The 22,479-nt window shown below is 41.4% G+C and overlaps 1 protein-coding gene across 1 annotated transcript; it reads right to left on the bottom strand.

The window, feature by feature from the left end:
- Positions 1–7,365: 7,365 nt before the first annotated feature.
- Positions 7,366–8,851, bottom strand: LOC128502667 (alpha-neurotoxin homolog 1-like). Its single transcript, XM_053472545.1, has 3 exons — positions 8,783–8,851; positions 8,064–8,159; positions 7,366–7,762 (listed from the first exon to the last, which is right to left on the bottom strand). The coding sequence occupies exons 1-3, from the start codon at positions 8,832–8,834 to the stop codon at positions 7,590–7,592; spliced, it is 321 nt and encodes a 106-aa protein (XP_053328520.1). The 5' UTR covers positions 8,835–8,851; the 3' UTR covers positions 7,366–7,589.
- Positions 8,852–22,479: the final 13,628 nt, after the last annotated feature.

Genomic DNA, 22,479 nt, shown 5'->3' with positions numbered 1-22,479 from the left:
ACACGGCGGTTATTGTTTTCTGTCTCTGTTGACCATATATGGAGATTCAGGGAGTGAGAACATTTTCTCCTTCCAGTAATTCTAAACTGAAGGGCAAAGTGTTATATCAGCCAACGTTCTAACTGACTCTTGATTCATGAGGAAATCCTTGAAATTTTAGATTTGCTTAATTTTTTTACATGTAATGTTGACTGATTAACAAACCCTTCCTTTGGATATGTTATTCTTCATTAATCATTGTAAATTTTATGATATGAGCATCCATGTATTTTTGTTTTTTATTTCCTTAATGCTACAGTTTATACCTTCAGTATTTAAGGCAATACAGCTACGATGAAAAGAAAACATCTTTAACATTATTGTTAGGGAAATTCGGGACCGAAACAGAAAATTCAGGATGCACTTGGCCAAAACAGAAACCGAAAGTGACCCCCCACCCCCCGCTGCTTTAAAAAAATTGACACCATTTATATGAAATATTTTATATATATACAATATTAATATACAGTATATATATATATGATTGCTAACAGCAACAACATTCCTATCATGCCAAGTCAGCCAGTACATGCTGGAATCTGGGTATGCCTGGGCAATCATATATATTCAATATAGCAATCACACTCCTATAATGCACAAGCAGCCAATACATGCTGAAACCTGGCTAGCTGCCCCACTTGTGTATTGATGCTACCCTGCAGGATGGGGTCTGCACACATATTCATTCATTTACTCATTCAGAAACATTAATTCCCTCATTCACAGATACTCATTCATTCCCTTATTTACAGATACTAATCATTCAGAGATACTTATTTATTTCTTCAGTCACGCATACTCGTTCATACACCCTTCCCCACCCCTTTACCTGAACTGCAGATTTCTCCTTCCCTCTGCATTGCTCGTTGTTGCTCGTGCGAACAACTTCTCTTCTCAAGCCCAGGGGAAGCAGGAATGGAGCAGATTCATGTGATGTGATGTAAATTCACGTGACTCCGCTGGGTTCCTGCTTCCCCTGGGCAGAACAAGATAATTTGCTTGCACAGTGTGTGCGAGCAACGCACAGGTAAGCAGCAGCAATTGCCCCCCCGGCCCAGCCTGCCCCTTGGTGGAGTTTCTGCATTTTGTTTTTATTTCGGCATTTTGCTGATAATGCCATTTTTCGGCAATATATTTCGGCCACCGATATTTCTGTGCATCCCTAATTATTGTTATTTGTTGGTTGCCGTAAAGGTTGCAGTTGATTAGGAAGGCATAACTTTCTTGTACTCCGTGAATCAGTTGTTACAGCTTGGTAAGGCAAGGAATTCAAATCATAAGTGAGCCAGTTAAAAGGGTAATAAAACCAATCTAGGGGGTATATAGTTACCCCTTTACCTTTCCCCTCTTAGTCAGAATGTCCGTGCTCTCTTTTCTTTTGCGATTACTGGAGGGAGAACATTTTCTCACTCTGTGGATCTCAATAAACGGTCAACTGAGCAGATTACAATAAAGTTTGACGCAATGTATCACGCTCCAGTGAAATATTTTATTTTAGCAAACCTTTGAAGGGCAAGGATGTCTTACTGTTGGATTATAAAACATGGATATCTTTCCATATTGCTTCTGAAGGTTGATGATGTATTTTAGCTTTCACACAGCGTACTTTGTTCCCCCGGAACTATAAGCAGACTCAGAATGAAGAAGGTGAGAGCAGTTATAAAGTTATGCTTAAGGAAGCAAAGTGAATTATTAGTCACCAAAGCCAACACGGAGGAGGAAATTGGCAGGTTGACAAAAGAAAAGGTTAATGAAAAAATGTTTTAGATATAGAATTGAAAATAAAGGGATAACAAGGGATAATTAAATTAAAGACAAAGAGAAACGGGGATAATAAGTCACACTTGAACTTTCCAAAGTACAAACAGACAAATCGATGGGACCCGATGGGATACACCCAAAGTTATTCAAAGAGTTTCAGAGTGTCCTGACAAAACCATTGGCAGAATTATTTAACCCTTCACTATTGACAGGAGTAGTTCCACAACATTGGAAGTTGGCAATTGTAATACCAATTCACAAACCCACATCCCATGCTTGCTTAAACGCCTTCAATGCTAATGCAGCAAAGCTAGATATAAGACAAGGCCGGGGGCTAAGGAAAGTTTTCAGAGGTTGGGCAGACTGGACGGGCCGAATGGTTTTTATCTGTCGTCACTTTCTATGTTTCACAAAAAAGGTAGCAGGGTAGACTCAGCCAACGGCAGACCAGTAGTGCTTCCTCTTAGTCATCATCAGATAATAAATCTTGATTTAGAAGTGTAATTGGGCAATGTACCACCTGAAGGTCTGGGTTTGGTTTGGGTAATAAAACCTGTTGTCTGTTGCCAGTGTTTGAATAGTGATACTGTTGTAAAAGGTTAACGTTTAGCTAGGAGTCCGTTAGGGCCAGGTTAAACTAGCATCATTTTTCAGTTTGAGTAATCCAGCCTTCCTTAAATGTTGTATACCCGGGTTAAAATTATAAGGAAGTGCCTGGTGCAGGGTTTGAAGGCAGTCCACAAGTTCTGTACTTCTGTAGAAGTCACCAACGTGCCTTCCGTAGCCAACAGTCTCCCTGATTTATTTCTCCACCTGCAGAACTTGCGTCGTTTATATTCTTAGCGTGTCTCCAACGATCATTTACTATATGTTCTAAATTGTCATCCACACTTTTTTACCTATTAAATATGTATGGAAAACTCCATCATGGAGTAAATGTAGTGTTATCCATCCTGGGGTATAACCTGAAATGAGTATCTCTTCATTTTGTGTGACATACATAAAGAGGAATTTTTTTTGTGTATAAATAAGCGTATGGTCTATTCAAGAGTTTAAATTACGTGCTCAGGGTGAATGTGTGGAGCCCCAGACACTAGGATTAAAAAACACCATAGAGCCAATTATGGATATAAAATGTGGAGGGAAGTTTGGAAAATGTTCCCCGTGGTCCAGTGAGGGGTCCTGAAATTCACTCAGTTCACCTCCTTAAATTGTTTTAGGGAGTTTTCAGATTGAATTCCATACAGTTTGATTTGAATAATCGGGTAATTGGGAATGTAAACATTGAATAAATGGGTACACAATCCTAGGGCCCCAGCAGGCAGCTGTAAACAGCTAATAATGGCAAGAAGCACAGAGGAAGGGGTACGCTGCTTTATAGGGCCTGACATCCTGTGTAATGCTTCTAGCTCCACCCCTTGAACACTCCCCCAACAGAGAGCATAAAGAGAGCGCTGGGGCCACTGGCTGCACCCCTCCCATCGACACCGCCAGGACCCCTTTGCTATGCTTCCCTCATCCCCATCAGGAAGTGGGAGTGAAAAGGCAGAGGGTCGAGGCCGTGATGGACACCACAACGAGTAATAAAGTTGTTTTTTTGCAATTTGCATGCCCTTGTGAGTCAGCATTTTGATACAACTCGCATGCCCCTGTCCAGAACTAGCAAAACTTTAAGTCACGGGTACTTGCAGGCACAAACAATTTGCATTTTAGAAAACATTGGACATTGTATATGCTAAGCTGCTAGTAGTCACAACTAACACGATGTTTGCTGGTATATCCTGTTGTCAGGACTATTTCAGCAAATTCAGAACAGTTTGTGGCCATAGTTCCTAGACAGCAGCCACTTCCGTATATATATATATATATATATATATATAATGCCAAACCCTATGCAGTCCACGTATCTGCCAAAGAATCTTGATTGTTAAACTCAGCGGATACAAAATCGGTTTATATTTTAATCTGTTTAAATTTCTAGTATATCATTAACCTTTTTATGGTTCTTGTTATGTCAAAATGTGTACACAAGGAAATCGCATCTTATAAATGACTCAACCCATAGTTGTAAGAGGCCAGCTGGCAGCGTGTTGGCACTTTTATAATAGCAGCATGGTACAGTGTCTGTTATCGTGGTAGAAAAGGCAAATCGAGCCTTTAATATGAAACCTGCCTCTGTGAAATTAGCGAGACGTCTGTTGGGACTAAAGATGGGAAGGTCTGGGGGGAAAAAAAAACAAATTGTGAAAAAAACTGCTTTTTTCCAAAGCCTTCTTTTACAATGACATATAATATGTTTATGACATAGAATTCAAACTATATTACATGAAGACCTTTATTAAAAGATGCACAAGTAATGCCAGTTACTGCACTTTTCATTTGTAATTGGTGCTAAGGTGCAAATCTGATTGGGCGATTGTGATCGCTCTCCCCGTCCAATCCACGGAGGAGGATTAGACGAGATCTTATTATTTTTATTTTATTTTTTTTTTTATGGTTTCTTTATTCAATTTGAGAGTTGAAATGTGCTTGACATATACAGACCTTGTCATTCCATTTGCAACAAAAATTTTAAAAAAGTTTTAAAAAGCAAATTTAGTTTATTATTTACTGATTATTTACTAAAGCTGTACTTTATTTCCAGCATTTTATACACACTGTATTTCATGTTCCCAGTGTAACAAAATCATTTTAAATTTGTAAAAGTACTATTTTTAAAATTTTTCAGAAAATTTCTGTTTTTTTCTGTAGAAAAAAAAAACAGTTTTTTTTTCCATGGCTTTAAAATATCTTTGACCTCTCTAGTTGGGACCCCCTGTGGTGGCAGAGAGACGACGCTGCTGCGCCACTGCATATGAGATATGTGGTTGGCTTCCGGGGTACATTATCACATTTGTGGCTGGCACTGAAAGGGTTAAATCGGTAAAGGCTGATTCAACCACCTACTCCAAACCTAATTACGAAAGCCTTTCGAACCACAAGAAATCATAAAGGGTTATTTCACAAATCAGTTTATTGCAAGAAAAGCTAGTTCAGTTTTCCTAACTTTAGTCAACTTTGTTCTTTCTCTAATTTAGACGACAACTCTCATGAATCTCAGCCCACCGTTTGCGTTATAGCAGCCGCTGAACCAGAGGTTTAAAACCTAAAAGTGGATCTGTCACGTTTCCCAAATGAAAATAAAAAAATGTAATGAATGTATTAGAAACGCACCTTAATGGAAAAACAAAAATCACAAGTAATAGAATATCTAGTCTGCATATTTTTTCCTGCGTTATATGAAGTTTTAGTAAATACAAAAAGCTGTAATTATAACAATTACTCGTTAAGGCTTACAACAAATAGACTATTAGCATGCCTGGGAACTGCGGGAGGAGCGCCGGGTCTCCGGGTCAAAGCCCGAATCCTCAGGGTCGCGGGGTCCTGACACGCCCCTCACCCCGCCCTTTTTCCCTTTGTGGGTTTTTCCCACAATGCCGACAGACACGCCCACTGACATCATAGGGAATGCCCCCTGACGTCAGCAAGACCGACCTCTTCCCAGCCTTGTTTTTTTTCATCCAAAGTTTTTCATCACCTGCTCCCTTATTGCCTCTCCAACCTTTATTTTTCCTTATTTGTTTTATTCCCCACCATTCTCACAAAGTGTTTTCTTACACTACAGTCCCCAAATATATAACATATTTGTAAAGAGATGATTAGTAATTCCTGTTTGAGAAACTCCAGTACATGTATATGTTTATATTGTAAACTCAGTATGACTTTTCTGTTGTTACTCACCTCCAAGAGCCCTGTTAAAAGTGCTGATTAGAACCGGGGGGGGGGGTTGTTAAAGCCCCTGCCCAAACAGAAGGGGGGAGATCTAGAGAGGTTTCAGAACCAAAAGTGGGGGTAAACCTGAACATGCTATGTGCTGCTGATATATTGGTGTGGTTTTGTTTTTTTCCGGATTGCTGAATGGAATTAGATGGCTCTTTTTGCCAGTGAGACCTACTTCACAACTATTACTACTTTCAAATTAAATAATATACCAATAAATGCCGCTTGGATTGATGCATTTTTGGAATTATTATTATTATCTTTTATTTATATAGCGCCAACAGTTTACGCAGCGCTTCATACAATACATATAATAAAGGGGTCTGACAAGACGAGAATTGACAGACTGAGACAAACCGATACATTAGGTGGAGAGGCTCGGCTCGCAAGCTTACAATCCTGCAATCGGCTTCTCGTTTTGACTACGTTTACCTTAATGATTCACAGTTCGCTGTGTTCATGGTTTCACATCATGATACCACTATTCTCCTTTTTTTTAATTCTCAAAGGTTAGTTCTGTCTTTATTGTTCTTCCCCTTTACACGATGGGAGGTGTTGATCACTACTTTGCAATTCAAGCGGTTTATTTTGTTTCATATTTAGCCACAAGTAAATATTAAGTCAGTTTTGTTCTCTATTTTTGGCAAGCGATCGTTGTTCTTTCCTCTTCTTCTTCTTGCTCGGGTATTGCGTGTTAAACCACCGGTGGAACTAGATAATTACCACATTCGCAATTAAGTGCTTATTGTATATTGTCATATTGTATGTTATTGTATATTGTCATATTGTATGTTATTGTATATTGTCATATTGTATGTTATTGTATATTGTCATATTGTATGTTATTGTATATTGTCATCTTTCCGCACCCCACGCCGACGCTGGTTTCTGTTTTGTCAACAGCCAGCCAAAAGGAACGTCTGGTAATGTCATTACTTTGGACCCGGTCTTCCTTTGGTCAGCCACATACTGAGGGTGATTGTGGAAAGTTGTTGGTCATTTGTAAATAGCATTCATTAAAGCTGAAAAAATGGATAGGATTAAATGGGATTAAATGTCTTACCTCTGGTAGAAGTTTTATAAAACCCAAATATGCAAAAAGCCAGTTACAACGGCTAAAGTGGATACTGAGAAACAGATACCCAACGACAGCAACCCCCCAAAATCATAAATTTATTAATGACAAAAAACTAAGGAAGGAAACTGTTGGCTCATTCAAGTCTGAAGTTAGTGAAGACGGTTAAAATACATCCTACTTAGAGTATTTCCTCCCCTGTCTCCTCTATTATTTCTCTTCCTGCCTCCCCCCCCACTACCGCTCACCCCTGCGCTCACTCCGCTTTCATGGCCGATACAACTCAAGTGTAGCTGTGTGTCCTACACGGACGCAGTGTCTTGGTCTCACCAGGGGTACACATCAGCACGAACAAGCAATTCCCCCGCTGACAGGCCTTTATACGTACAGAGAGATGCCTTTATACGTACAGAGAGATGCCTTTATACGTACAGAGAGATGCCTTTATACATACAGAGATATGCCTTTATACGTACAGAGATATGCCTTTATACGTACAGAGAGATGCCTTTTATACGTACAGAGAGATGCCTTTATACGTACAGAGATATGCCTTTATACATACAGAGAGATGCCTTTATACGTACAGAGAGATGCCTTTTATAGAGAGATGCCTTTTATACAGTATAAATAGAGTATATATAGAGAGATATAATAAACCAAAACACGTATAGGCAGAAGAGGCTTTATTTAGAACTCAAATTAACATTATAGTCGTAGAAACGGTAGAAACGTTGTCTGATGAAATTGGAGTCAGATTTGTGAAAAGAAAGTCGGGTGGATATAGCCCAAAGAGAAACAGAACCGATATCAATGGGAAACTGATATCTGGGGATTTAATCATTTTCATGTTCGGGTCTCAAACGGGCCGTCATTGAGATGGTCGAGATGCTTTTTACGTAGAGGACAGTTTAGTCACCCAGAAGACCACAAGGACAGCAATAATTGTGCCAAACGACATCCTGGTGGACACAGCCGAGTTGCAGAGGTCGGTGGAACAACAGTAGGCTTTTACACCGTCGATTGAATTGTCACAAGTATTTGCTGGCACGCACGATTTTGCAGTTACTGGGGGGGAAACAAATCATGTTTAGTAGACAAGTTCCAAAATTATTTTGATATTGGTGCACTGTTCCTAAAAACTGCCCTATCAGCGTGTAATGTACACTATATATATATATAATGATATATTTAAGTATATTTGATATTTTAGCAGTGTAAGGGTATGTTCTGATTGATAAGATTTGGAGTAGCTGTCTGTTTATATCCGCTGTACCACTCCTAGAGGTTTCACAGTACTGTCCTAGAGGGATATAAAGATATACTAATATATTGGTGGAAGGCAATATCCGCGATGCATGTTACTTACCGCCATTAGCTGTCACTTTCCCACAGACTTGCCCATCAAGGCATGTCATTTGTTGACAATTGTCGTGAGCACAAACGTAACATCTTAGAGAATAGCCTGGTAAAGAAAGGAGCAGCAATATTAAAGTGACCGCCACACACATACACACTGCTTTACAACCACACACAGGCTTTACACACACATACATTACACTATAACATGTATGTACGGCACATGCAGTGCCAGCTCCTCCTTGTATCGCTGATCCACGATACATACAGGGTATATGAAGTACACATAGAATTTCATAATGCTGTTTGACTGCTCAGTATCCTTGATGCAAGAAACTTGATTGGGTACGTTGTAGTTAAACCCACTGGTTGGGGCAGACATGGGATCCAAAAACCCCTTTCTCCTAAAAAAAGAGACCCTAAGATCCCACAGCAGGCCATGCATTCATTCCAGAGCTTAAGCGTTATACAAAGCGGGTCCTTACTAAAATTGTGAAATCGAATACATGCAATAAAATAACACAGCTAAAAAAAAAATTTAACTTTTCAAATTCTCCTAATTTATGCAATTCTGAATTTCAGTGTTTTTTTTTTTTTTTTTTTATTATCGTAATTTTTTTTCATCTTCTGTCAAAAGATGTAAACAAATAGCTTTATTACATAAGGAAAGTATACAAAATATATGATTTTAACGCCAAGCCAGCCATCGCAGCGCAAAGAATTCCTTACCGATCTGGCAGCTCAGAAGAACGAGAAGAGAGATGGTTACGAGGCCTTTCATTTTCTTTCCGTTGTTTCTTCTTGGTCGTGTATTCTGTTATATATATATAGCTTGCGTTGGGCTGGCCCTTCCTACTTGGCTCTATAATTGCAAAATCTCAATAAGGAGGTTTGGATAATGCCCTGTCACCAATTAAAACAAACACATCGCTCAGGCAGTGGGTGTTGTAATTAAAATTACGCAAGATGCGTTTTTACGTTTAGGTGGAAAGCCTTTGTATCCGTACCCCCTCGTAGGGTTAAAATGAAACTACTGATCAAGAGCATTCACTTAGTTCAGGCTTATTGTGATGAGAGTTGGAGTGAGCACGTTTTAATATACTGCCACGATGAACGACGAGAAATTAGATAATAGCTTAGGCAAAAGAAGGTATTTGATCTCATGTCTACCCCTACGTGGGGAGTTTTATTTCCCGTTGAAATTGGTTAAAGTTAGGCTAGAATCGTTTTAGTTTTTTTGTTTTTTTTTTACGGGAGCCCTTTGGAAACATCGTAAGTATTTTTTAGCATTGTTGGCAAGATGAAAGGTGGGATTCGCAGCCCCAGAACGGCTGATGTTTGCAGTTATTGTTTGCAGTTTTTTTGAATAAGTGCAAAAATGTATAATAACACTATATTAACCAAAACATGATTAAATTGAGATTAATCAAATATATCACATAAAAGTGAGATGATTGACACACCGTTTGTATGAAATAATGAACTTTAGAGAAAATAAAAGGTCAAACCAATATGAAAAAAATAAATAAAAAGCCAATTTATATTGCAAGGCACGGTGTAAAAATGGGATCTGATCCTTAAGTAAAGTTATTAAGATACATAAAGGTTTTATTTCCTGCTCCGATCATGCTCCCGTTATTCTTGAATTAAAAAATAATGATCAATATAAATTAAGAACAAAATGGAGACTTAATGAAAGTATTATAAATACCCAAACTCATTTAATCTTCCAACTGAGGCCGAAAGATTTGTGGCCACCGGTGATAATGGTGAAGTGCTTAATAAAAAAAATCTATGAGAAAATTAACCAAGCGATTACCAAAGCTGAAACAACAATGGAATTATGGAAATAATAGAAGTGGTAAATTATAAACTAAAAGACTACAATTTAATAAAGGAGCAAAAATAATGAAAAAGATAATAGTAGGCGATAAACAATATGGAATTTCTTGGCTAGGTCGAGTAAATACTATAAATTCATTCATTATACCTAAGTTATTATATCTTTTGAGAACAATACCTGTTAGAGTAAAAATTAGTATACTTCAACAATTTCAAAAACTTTTTTCGGATCATATTTGGTTGGGGGGGAGCTAGAATCTCACAATGTATGCGTAAACGCAGTATTAATGAGGGAGGAATATCATACCCTGACGTAATAAAACTACGTGAAGTAACTATGACAACGCACTCGTTAGCCTGGTTTAATTATAACCCGTTGGGTGGCATGAAATAGAATCAATAGACCTGGCCGGCCTTCCAATTATCACAATTTTTGGGGGGCAAATATAAAGAAAATTAAACAGAATACAATTAGTAATCCAATAATAAAGCATAAAAAGATGCTTTATTTACTTTGAATAAAGTTAAGAACACATTCAAAATAACGAATTCACTTTCTTTGAACTCCGCACTAGGTATTGTCGGTTATGATATAGATGATATGGATATTTCTAATCGGTTGAGTGCTGGGATATTACGAATATCCGACGTTGTGGTGGGAGGTAAAATTCTACCATTCTGTGACATCCAGATGAAATATTCTTTACAAAATAAAAACATGTTTTCGTATTTAAGGTTAGGGGAAAGAGATATTACGATCTCTTCAATAGACATAAAAAGAGACAACATTCTAGAATATCTTTTTTATTCAAAGAGATTAATAACAGCGGTAAATATGCCCCACTATTAAAATGGGAAAAATTAACCCCTTAATGACAAAGCCCGTACATGTACGGGCTCAAAACGCATTGTTTTCAATGGGTTTAGGGACCGCCCATTGTCCTTAAGGGGTTAATAGGAAGCGACTTTGGTTTTGAAGATTGGATTAAGGGACTGCAATTAGTTAGACGGAATACCCGCTGTATATCATTAATGGAGCTGCAATATAAAATAATGTACCATTGGTATTTAGTACCAAAACGGCTTTATAAGATATTCCGTTTAAATTAAAATCCTTGTTGGAGGCGCTTAAATGAAAGAGGTCACATGGTCCATATACGGTGGGATTGTCCGGTATTAAATTCCCTGAAAAATACCTTATTACGAATGTTAAAAATAAGTCAAGAGATTACTGCCCAAGCTTTTCGTTTTAATATTAATCTTCCGCCAGTAAATAAAATACAGAAAATATTAATATCGCAATCGTTTACAGTAACAAAAATTCGTATGGCAAGGAAATGGAAATTTACAATACGAGTATCAGAAGATGATGGAATCCGGTTTCTTTAGATCACGAAGGTCAATACGGACACTACAAACAAATTTGGAGCCTTTGGGAAAATCTCATTAGTAATAATATCTTCAGAATAGCGTTCCTAGAGAGGAGGTACTAGCAGGAGTAGGCACTGAGAAGATAGTGACGTCTATGTCTGGATAGCTTTCTGCATGAACTACGCCAAAAAGGAAAAGAACAAAGGGAGTTTAACTCTTTGCTTAACATGAATCTCGTTTCCCCGTAACCTCGCAGAATGTCCCGGCATTGCCTGTAACGATGTGTTGTCCTTGAATATATTGTATCATATCCTCACGTAGGCGTCTTTTCTCTAAAGCAAACAAGCCAGTCACAAAGTCATCGAAGCCGTTTGGAATGCCGTCTTCCTGCTTTAGATCTCGCACTTTTTAAATAAGTTTGTTGCCGGTCTCTGAATTTGAGATGTTGCTTTTATTGCCCTGTTCTAGATCATTGATAAATAAATTTTTTTTTTTTACCCTTGGGGTACTTGTTGTAAAACAGCCACCCTCTGCATTCTGTATTTCTACTGGTTCTGTTTCCAACTACATTTTAACATTAAGGCATAAGCTTATTTAAGATGCATAACATAGTAGTACATACAAGCCAAAAGGCTTGCTTTTCCCTCATGGTGCTGCCCTAACCACAGGGGATTCTGGGTAGGCGCATGCAAATAAGGTCAACAATAATCACCTATTACCTTTTGCCACTTTATACATGAATCCCTTGAAAGTTATTGCCTGCTGTACGAGACAGCCTTTAGACAACCAAAACTCAGGAAGAGGTGGCAGATTTTTTTTGACATCTCATGGTGCCGTCACACCCACAAGGGATTCTGGGTAGGCGCATGCAAATAAGGTTAACAATTATCACCTTTGCCTCTATATCCACTTCATAGAAGGATCCCTTGAAGGTAATCGCCCGCTGTACCAGACAGCCTTTAGACAAAACTCGGGTAAGAGGCGCAATAGCCAGATCACCGCTCATGGACAGCTGGAAGACCCAGACAAAATCTGGATGGAGGGAAGGGCTGTAAGGCTCCCTACACCTCCTCCAACTGAGCAAGCTTCACTGCTAAAAAACAGTGATCCAAAAAAACGCAGTGCCAAATCATGCTCTAAAGCAAGTGCTGGCCTCACCGTGGGTTCGATAACATGATTATCAATCCAAATCAATGGGCACTCGTGTAAAGGTGAGTGATTAAATAAATCAATAAGGGCCAGCCATTCCTGGCCTGACAAGATCCAAAAAAAATTTTGCTTAACTCCAAGCCCATAAGGGTCAGGGGGGAAAGCGTGCATATAGCAAAGAATAAAACCCTCAGTGAGATCATGCGCTCATGGTGCACAGTGACACGCAAGACCATGCATTACATAACTCCAGCCTCGACCGGGGGAAATCAGCACCTCCGGCTCCCTGCTACCCCAGCCATAAAGCCAGAGGATCAAGTGTTTCTCCCTCTTCCCATAGAGTACTAGGCTTCATCTAAGCCACAATGCTGAGAAGCAATCAACACTCATGGATGGCTGTTTTGTTCTTAACAGGATTTATGAGCATGAGGTTGTGATTCTGGCTTAATACACAAGGCTTGGGGTAGCACGAGAAATACACTTACATAAGTTATGGTGGGTAAAAGTGATGGAAAACCCTTCCACTTAAATTTAGTGGGTAGTAGAAGTATTATTACACACTCATCTACAGACACCAGACAAGCCAGAAATCTCATGGTGCTGCCACAACCACATGGGATTCTGGGTAGGTGCATGCAAATAAGGTCAACAACAATCACCTATTGCCTCTATCATCCCAGCCAGGATACCGCAGTCTGGCTGAAGAGTTACACATGCCAGCTTTACAACTAGCCAGCTTTACAACTAGCCAGCCGCAGCAATCCCTTAGCGGACCCTGCTGGTAACTCACTATTCATTACAGGCTCCAGGAGCAACCACAAACATACAGCCCAGCCTCTCTAAACTTCATCGCTGCAATACTCACCGCAGTTATGGTGAGTAAAGGTGATGGGAAAACCCTTCCACTTAAAATTAAGGGGGTAGTAGAAATATTATTAATCACTCATCTACAGACACCAGACACGCCAGAAGTGGATATAGAGGCAAAAGGTGCTTATTTTTGACCTTATTTGCATGCGCCTACCCAGAATCCCTTGTGGTTGTGGCAGCACCATGAGATTTCTGGCTTGTCTGGTGTCTGTAGATGAGTGTTTAATAATACTTCTACTACTCTCTTAATTTTAAGTGGAAGGGTTTTCTATCACCTTTACCCCCCATAACTTATGTAGTGGTATTTATAGTAGTACATAATAACGTAAAAAACTGTAGTTGTTTATTTAAAAATGTCTATGTGGAACGCCACTTTCAAGAGGCTTTGGCTAAACGCTGTGTTTCGGGGCAGAGGTCCGTCGGTCGGTCCTACATTCCTAGGAAGAATAATGTGGCTGTTATTCCAAAATAAATACCCCAGCTCACCTGTAGATGGAGACACAGATCAGGTAATTATCACCCCATGTTATACATCAAATCACAGGTGCATAATATTAATAAAAACGTTGGTTCAAAATATATAGCTTTTCCTTCCATACTTTAACTGACTAAAAAAATAAGGCAAGCTGCTTTTAGATCATTGAGGGAGATTATAATATGAAAACCGCACTTTTATTTACATAGAAGTGTTAAATCTCTTACGCTGTTAATAAAATTTTAGCTTTGCCCGTCTGCCTTGCTGTAAAGGATAGGATTAGGAACCCTCTGAAGACATTAGGGATATTCCCTTAGTGATGCACTATTGTGTATAGAACCAAACTGCGATAGCATTGCTGAAATATTATTAGCGCTATTACCTTTGTCATTTTATATTAGTATAGGGTTTATTATATTAAAGAGCTGCCTATTTCGCCTTTTTTATCTGTTGAAGGACGGATGCTGTATATTTATTAATCTCTCAGTATAGCCAAAAAAGACAGATTAAGTAAAAACAGACACAATTTGTAACAGATGTTTATGCAGAACTACCTTTTATGGTACAAGATGCCCCTTTTTTATCTTATTTTATAATTACAATTTGCAAGCAATACCTCAAATTACCTGTAGATGGAGACACAGATTAAGTTATACACAGCATTGCTCAGAAGTGTGGTCTATTCACTAACAGGTGAGTGCATGCGAGTCAGAAGAAAATGTGAGAGTCAGACTCACATGAGTTGGACTAAAATCCAGTTTGCATATTTACTACTGGCAACTTCCATAAGTAACAGGGGAGCTGTTGCGAGTAAAATGTGCAACTTGATTTAGTAACCCCCCCAATATTTGTGAGTTGGAGTACCACCAAAGCCATGCCCACATCCATTATCTTCTTATATCATCATCATCTATATCATGATTAATAAATGTACATTCTCTGACGCTGTAACTCATTCTCTTACTCTCTCATGCTCTCACACTGACGCTCAGTCACACTCTCTCTATGTCTTCTTATCTTCACCACCGACTGGTCCTGTGTCCCTGTCTCCTTTCCCTCTGCTCCGTTTGTTCTCTTGCCTCTTCTTCTTTCTTCTGCTTCTCCGTGAACCGGACCTCCCGGTCAGGGCCGGCCCAAGGCATAATGCCACCTGGGGTGAAGTTTAAAGTAACGCCCCCCCCATTATCTACCCTTCTACCTCCCTCCCTATTATCTACCCTATCCCCCCCTTTGTACTTACCTTTCAGAAGTCCTGCGGTGAGTCTCCCTGCTCGGTCTCGGTGCCGGCTTGTAATGATGAACGCTGGAAACGATGTGATCTTACGGCCCTCAGCATTACAAGCCGGCACCGAGACCGAGCTAGAGGGCTCGCAAGGGAGAGAGAGGGGCGCCGAGCTGGTAAACGAAAACGACTCGGCGCCTCTCTCTCTCCTCCGCTTTAAAAAAAATAATAACAATAAAAAAAGGGCTTGGGGCGGCCCCTTCAAAAGTGCCGCCTGGAGCAATTGCCCCACTCTGCTCCATTGTAGGGCCGGCCCTGCTCCCGGTGCACTTCCGCAAAAGGGCAAAAGAGCTGATGGGTACACCCTCGATCGGAGGAACAGGGAGAGGCTTCCCTATGGTTCCTCCCTTTTGCTGAAGTGCAATGAGAGGCCAGAATAATTCAGATAGATTTGCAAAGAAATAGAGGCGAGGAAACACTTCTCTTTCTCCACGAATCTGTCCTGAATGAATATGCCTTGGGGCGGAAAAATTGCCACCCCTGTCAAAGTGTGCCTGGGTCCCATGGACCAACCAGGACTAATTAGGGCTACTCCATGGCTGCTCTGCTACTGACAAGAGATTTTAAAACAGTGGCAGGCTATAAGGTAGCGTGTTAATAAATCCCCCCCACACCATCGACTGTGATAGAAGTCAAAAATAATACATCATGATTTATTGGTTAATATAAATATTCGCAGGGTACGGGTCGGTCTGAATTACTAGATCTTTGCTAAATGAAATACTAGTCTTATTTACCAAAGTCAGCATATTTACCATATCTTTGTGTTTGTGGGTTGTTGGGAAATGCTATGTCAGCATTAGTAAGGATTAAGTATTTACAAGCGCTGGTATTAGAACCGTAGGCCGATAATAATGTTAATATTTGCTGTAATGGCAAGGGCTGTATGCATTGGGCTTTATCAGATCGAGACGTCATTTAATAAGAATATTATCGCGTGACAGTGTAAATAAGTCTATAATACATCATTATTAGTTGATTTATGACATCACTGATTTAGTAACGTATAACCGCACCGGATCAAGTTTACTGTCCCTGCCAGTCCTACAAAAAAAGCATTCTGTGGGTACTTCAAAACAACAACAAAAAAACAAATCATTTATCTTAGGTAGAAGCTGCAGCCTTGCAGCTTCCCTCCTACTTGGGGCTGCGGGACAACCCGTGTTTGCTAGCAAATGATTCTTGCTAATATTAAACGCTTCTCTGTGCTAATCCATTCCCAAGGACACTGAACCTGCCCCTGAGGCCACACACATACCAGCCCCTGGTTTTTATCACTTGGGGAGGAAAAAGTAGTTCTGTTCGTAAAACTATCCCATAACTGAGACCTATTAACCCAGAGATCACGGAGAGGAATGAAGGAGGCTGGGGGCAGTGCTCTAAGTTATTTAAATACGGTTTGGGCTAAGATTATGGCAGATCGTCTTCCTGGTCTTTTCAAAGGTCAAGAGAAGATCTCGGATATAAAATGTTTCTGAAGAGATTGCAACAGAGATCTGCACCCAAAATCCCTAAAACAAACAAACAAGCCGAATAAACAGAAATCCGGGAGGGTTTCCGAGGCACAGAGAGAAATTAAAACGTTTGTAGTGAATAAATGTAGAGCTTGTTACTGAAAGAGACGTTGACAGGACCGGGCAGGTTGTTCCCCGTTACGCCAGCTGCACCTACTCTGTACCGGTTAATCAAGAAACATTTCCAAAGCAAGAAAAAAAACACAAAACTAATAATAATACCTATCTCAGATTCAATAAAATACGCTCGTTTTGGGCGAGGTCATTTGTACAAAAGACATACAGAGGTACAGTAGATCTTTGCCCGCTTTGACTATTGGAGACATTAAAAAGTGGAGTGATGGGAGTTATAAACACAGGAGTGATGGGAGTGATAAAGGGCCATTGGAACACAGGAGTGATGGGAGTGATAAAAGGCCGTTGGAACACAGGAGTGATGGGAGTGATAAAGGGCCATTGGAACACGGGAGTGATGGGAGTGATAAAGGGCCATTGGGACACGGGAGTGATGGGAGTGATAAAGGGCCATTGGGACACAGGAGTGATGGGAGTGATAAAGGGCCATTGGAACACGGGAGTGATGGGAGTGATAAAGGGCCATTGGGACACAGGAGTGATGGGAGTGATAAAGGGCCATTGGAACCCAGGAGTGATGGGAGTGATAAAGGGCCATTGGAGCACAGGAGTGATGGGAGTGATAACAGAGGCATTGCTAAACACTCACATCCATCCTGAAGACTTGTTTTTCCCGCAAAAATCCTGTAGTGCAAAGTATTTTGTGTAGGTAAATGCAAATCAGCTGAAAATTGATCCCTTCTGTTATTTATATTTTTATATATATATTTTTATATGACGCGTGATTATTCCTGCCCATTTGGTGCCTCTGGCCTGCCGTTAGCTTGCTGTTTATTGTTAATTGGTTCCTCTAACTTTTGTAGGGGAGGAGAACGTCATGAAAATAAGACAAAAACAGGTTTATAAAGTGTAAAAAAAGTATTTATCTCCAAACCAATTACAAATGAAACTCCCAAGCTGATGAATGAATTTATTTTATATGATACACGTATTCATGGTGATCGATGCCGGTACGAGGCGATATGGAGGACCGGATTCGCCGATGTGCTTCCAAAACCAATTGGAGTTCATCTGGAAGCGAGTGAGTGAGCGAGTGAGCCAAGTGCCTCCTTATCGGAGCCGCTGCCGTATCTCCGCTTTCCCTGACGCCATTCAGCTGGATAAATAACTCCTTAAACAAATGTAAGCGCTAGATGTTAATGCAGCGAAGGCGTTCCGGCAAGCATGGGATCGGCATAAGGCGAAGATATAAGATAAGGAAAGTATGGAGGGGCTGGACGGGCCGAATGCCTCTTATCTGCCGTCACTTTCTATGCATCTACGTCAGTAACAGAAATCTAACAGCGATCTGCATGCGTGTCCCGGCAGCGCGCGCTATCAGCGGCTGTCTAAATATATAACACGGTAAGCGCTTACGATACAACGATTTAAAAGCACCGCCGACTCCCATGAACAGACAGCAGGTTCTTTTTGGGGGTAAATCATTGTTTTTGCAGACGGAACCAAAAAAGAAAAGGGAGAAAAGAAACAGAGAAACCGCTGCAAAGAAACTCGATACAGTAACCGTAACCGTAACGTATACGAAAGTAACACGAGGCCAGATCGCGTTTGGTATCGTACCAATTTAACCAGAAACTGGTGACGCGGGGGAAGTGTGGGGCGTGAAACGAATGAACGGGAAGAGTTGGGGAGGAAAAAGAAATGGGGGAGGTAGGGAAATTACAGAGAGGGGAACGCGGCCTGCTCTCCACCCCAGGTTCATCCGCCGACTAAGTTAAGGGCCGGCTAGCCACGAATTAGAGACAATAAAACCGGTCGGGCCGGTATCTCTCGGAGGCGCCGCCCGCGCCCCTAGCCGGTTCCTCGCAGGAGAAGGGCTCTCCTCTGCTTTGGTACCAGTTTGTTATTGTGTGCGATTTTAAATGATTTTACTGACAGCGCTACGGAATCTGCGGGCGCCATATATATATATATATATATATATATATAATGTATTGGGTTTACTGACGCTGCTGATCCTCTCTGCTTTGCCCCAGACATATGTGGAAGTGAGTATTATATCCAGAAGCCACAGAGGTCTTAACCTCAAGTATTAGGCGGGATGCTGCTGTGAGATGGAGATCCCTATGTTTGATTTCCTTGAACTCATCCCCAGAACCTTCACCAGTTCAGGGGGCACAGCTGCCAACAATCTTGTTTGACCATTACAGTCCTGACATGACTCTTTGGACTGTAGGAAGAGGTTGTCTCTTTTTGGCCAATGAGGCATAGACCAGCTGGGGAGCAACCAATATATTTAAAGACGCTATTAATGGGTGTGGTAAATTCTGACCACGCCCAGCTCTGTCTTTGCCTCTCTTTAGCTCCACCCTCAGTTAAAGCAGATTATATCGCAGATCTTCAGAGCGGATTTGTGGAGTGGTCTTCCAGCAGAAATGGTAGAGGATAATACGGTGAGGTGGGATGAGGCATATGGCTACCCTGTTAATCATCACACCCCTCAACAATCCCAGTTAACCCCGCCATAATGTGAAACATGCAAAAAAAACAGCAAAATTTAAAAACATTTATTAGCATGAGACTCTTTGGCACATGTAACATTACTGATCATTCACACACACATTATATATATATATTCAAGCAGAAATCAGTGAGATTAGCAGGCAGGTTACGAGATCCATTTGTGAATCAGCGCGGAGACCTCATTTTCACACGTATGTCACCCAGCATCTGCCTCTAACACGCAAGTCGCGGCTAGAAGCCTCCACCACCACACGGGCCGAAGTTTATAGTATGACGAAGTGCAAGTTGCAGGGTGGGGTTTGATTGTCGTGACGGACCAGGGAAGGCCATCTCTGCGGCTGAGGATGAGGCGGTGGAGGACAGTCCGTTAGCTCCGGTGGAAGCTTCCCGTTAATTTCCCCGAAGCACCGGCATCGGCTCACAGACCTCTAACCAGCCACAGCAGCGCCATCCCCAGCCCCAGCGACAGGGACAGCTTGGCGGAGGTGCCGCTGTTACACTCGTCTGTCCTACAGCAGCTGACTTTGTAGTCGATGTTGAAGACGGAGTCTGTCTCTGTTTTATTGGTAGCTTTGCAGTCTGTCACACATGCCTGTTTGTTAAACAAGGAAACCTCCCCTGTTAGAACAAGAAAAAAAGAAAAGAGATGAATATCATGCCGAGAGAGACATTGATTTAAAACAATGATCAGCCTTCACCGTATCTTCTCCCCAGCATGGTGATCAGGGATCGGCAAAGTGTCCGTACAAGGACCCCAGGCTCCGTGACCCCAGGTTCCGTGACCCCAATCTCCGTGACCCCAGGTTCCGTGACCCCAATCTCCGTGACCCCAGGCTCCGTGACCCCAGGCTGCGTGACCCCAGGCTGCAAAAGCTGAGAGGTGAGGATAAAGATTTTGATCGACCACCCGAAGCTGTTCCGAGTCCGTAGAATAAGAAGGATTTTAGGTGTGTCTGTGGTGACTGGATCATTTCTTAGCTCCTTTTATTAGATTTATTTATCTGGAGCATGTTCTCTGCCACATGTGGAACAGGCTAACGTTAATGGTCTGGAGCTGCCCCGCGGGCCGAATGTTACCAGCCTACCCTACCAACGCTACCATTTACCATTTATCGCCGTGTGGAATGATTTATGGGGAAGTGGATTTAATAAAGAACCAGATTCCAATCCTTGGGTCACGGTAGCTTCACGTTATTAGTGTTGGGCGAACACGTTGTGTAACTTTGAAACTCTTGTAAATCTTCATGTTACATCCATCCTTACCTAAAGAAGCTTTGGTTAGGGAGCAAGATCCATTGCAGGTTTTGACAGAGGACGAGGTGAAGCATATTGACAACGCGCGGAAAGAGCAGACTTTGCACGTCAAGGCGGACGCTGAAAATAAAGTAGAGATGAGGTTAATATCAACAATCCATTCCTACCCTGCAAGCTTCATGTGATAAATGATACTTATCATATTATACTTTATCCAAATAATAGGACACTTCCTCATATCACACACAACAGTCTCGTTTATCCCAAGTTCCCCACATCTGGCGCCCATGCTTATGTCATGCCTGGTTGGCCATGGCCCTCGGCGTTCACATGTGGAATGGAGAGAAGGCTCAAGGTTGACTCGGAGGTCTTCCATCCACCCCTCACCTCCCAAAGCTTTCAGGCTCTTATTGCTACCCAGCGGCTGTCTAAGAAGAATCTACCCCGGCAAGCTCTGGGTTTCGCTGGTGATCTGGAGGAGACAGCCAAGGTGCGGAGCGTCTCCAACCCTGTGCCCGCTGCTGGCGCAGAGATCCATTGTTTGTACCCATGCCATTCTGTACCCTATTTATTTGGTATCATACCAGTCTAACCAGAAAATATCCCCTCATACCAGACAAAAAAACCAAAACCCAGGTGGAGGAGACCCTTTAAATATTTGTTAATGGGGGTCCTGGGCACAGTAGTTTGGGCCACCTCTCATTATTGTTTGCGACATTTCACAGAGATTGTGGGGGGGGCACTTTTGAAGCGCAATCCCGTCTCCCCCGTCACTCCGTCCACCCGCTGTCTTATTCACAAGGAATGTGCTTAAACTAGACGGAAAAAGAAAAACAAGCAGGCGCGCGCACACCTGCCCTAACCGGTGGCACACAACCTATACATTATACGGTCTGACTTTCTCCCTGGCTCTGCCCAGATCCTTTTATCCTTCGTTCTCTGCCAGTGAATCACAATCACTGCCAGCAGAGTTGATTGCGAGTTATTTCCACTGTTTGCAGATCTAATATTTACTTTGCAATGTCAGCCTTCAAGGAGGCTTTTTGGGATAAGCCCAAGTGCGGTGACAGCACCTCTTACGCCCAGCATATGGACCTGGTGCCCTCCATAGTATAGACTACTTCTGCGGGACAACGCCCTGGATAAGAACAGGCACTATCACTTATACATTTGTTCAAAGGGGACAGACCTTCCGGGGGCCTCGTACAATCCGATTAAAGTCCTTAAAATACTCCCTTTTCGATGCAAAATAACACTGCGCTTTTTCGGATGGTGCCCCTGGGGCGCACAGTTTGGTTATCTGTGCCCAAACCTGCAGAATACCCCAACGAAGCATACCCCAACTCTACAGATTCACCGGCCACAAACATACTTATAATTATGGAAAATAATGAAATACTTAAATACAGAATGGTTTATTTTGGCCTCCGCTCTTTACAGTAAACACCTCTCATCATAATAATAATAAGGCGACGATTGCCACCAACTACTTTTTTATTATATAAAACAAATGGCGCTGCGATGAGCTGCAATTCTAGCCTTATAAATAATCCCAGCGCGATTTCGTGCCACAACCTCTCCTCTTCACACCGTCTGCCGCATAATCCTTAAATAGTGGGGTCTCTTTCCAACAGAAACATTCATTTCATTAAACCTAATCGTTCTTAAATAATAGTAACGTATATATATATATATATTTAAGTATTATTTTTTAAGGTTTAACCCCTAATTTTTGGTTAAACAAAACATCATGTTCCTTTGTTGTTGGCGAAAGAAAAATAAAATCCTATTTAACAATTCTGTTCAGTAACGCAGAGATCAGAGCAAAGGATGAAGCTTTTATGAGAAATCCCACGTACCCACTGCAAGCAGTCCTACGGCGAAGGCGAGGGAGATGAGCAGCCTCATGGTCCTTCAGTTCAAAGAGGTTCTGTCGGGAGTGGAGTAAAAAGCAAACGTTTATGAGATGCGCTATAAGCGAAGATACAGAAGAACGAGGAGTTTCCGACGCCGGTGTGATAGAAAAGGGAGACGTCCTGTTAGCAGGCGGAGGTAGGAAAAAGGAAACGTA

This window comes from Spea bombifrons, chromosome 8 (assembly GCF_027358695.1).
Source record: "Spea bombifrons isolate aSpeBom1 chromosome 8, aSpeBom1.2.pri, whole genome shotgun sequence".
Taxonomy (NCBI): domain Eukaryota; kingdom Metazoa; phylum Chordata; class Amphibia; order Anura; family Pelobatidae; genus Spea; species Spea bombifrons.
This window is presented reverse-complemented; position numbering and strand designations above follow the sequence as displayed.

Bases quoted from the DNA above. Each gene is read 5' to 3' on its own strand.
- LOC128502667 (XM_053472545.1), bottom strand. From the start codon at position 8,834: ATGAAAGGCCTCGTAACCATCTCTCTTCTCGTTCTTCTGAGCTGCCAG. The intron at 8,160-8,782 runs GTAAGGAATTCT...TTTCTTTACCAG, and splicing joins TCTTCTGAGCTGCCAGATCG to GCTATTCTCTAAGATGTTAC. The intron at 7,763-8,063 runs GTAAGTAACATG...TTTCCCCCCCAG, and splicing joins GAAAGTGACAGCTAATGGCG to TAACTGCAAAATCGTGCGTG.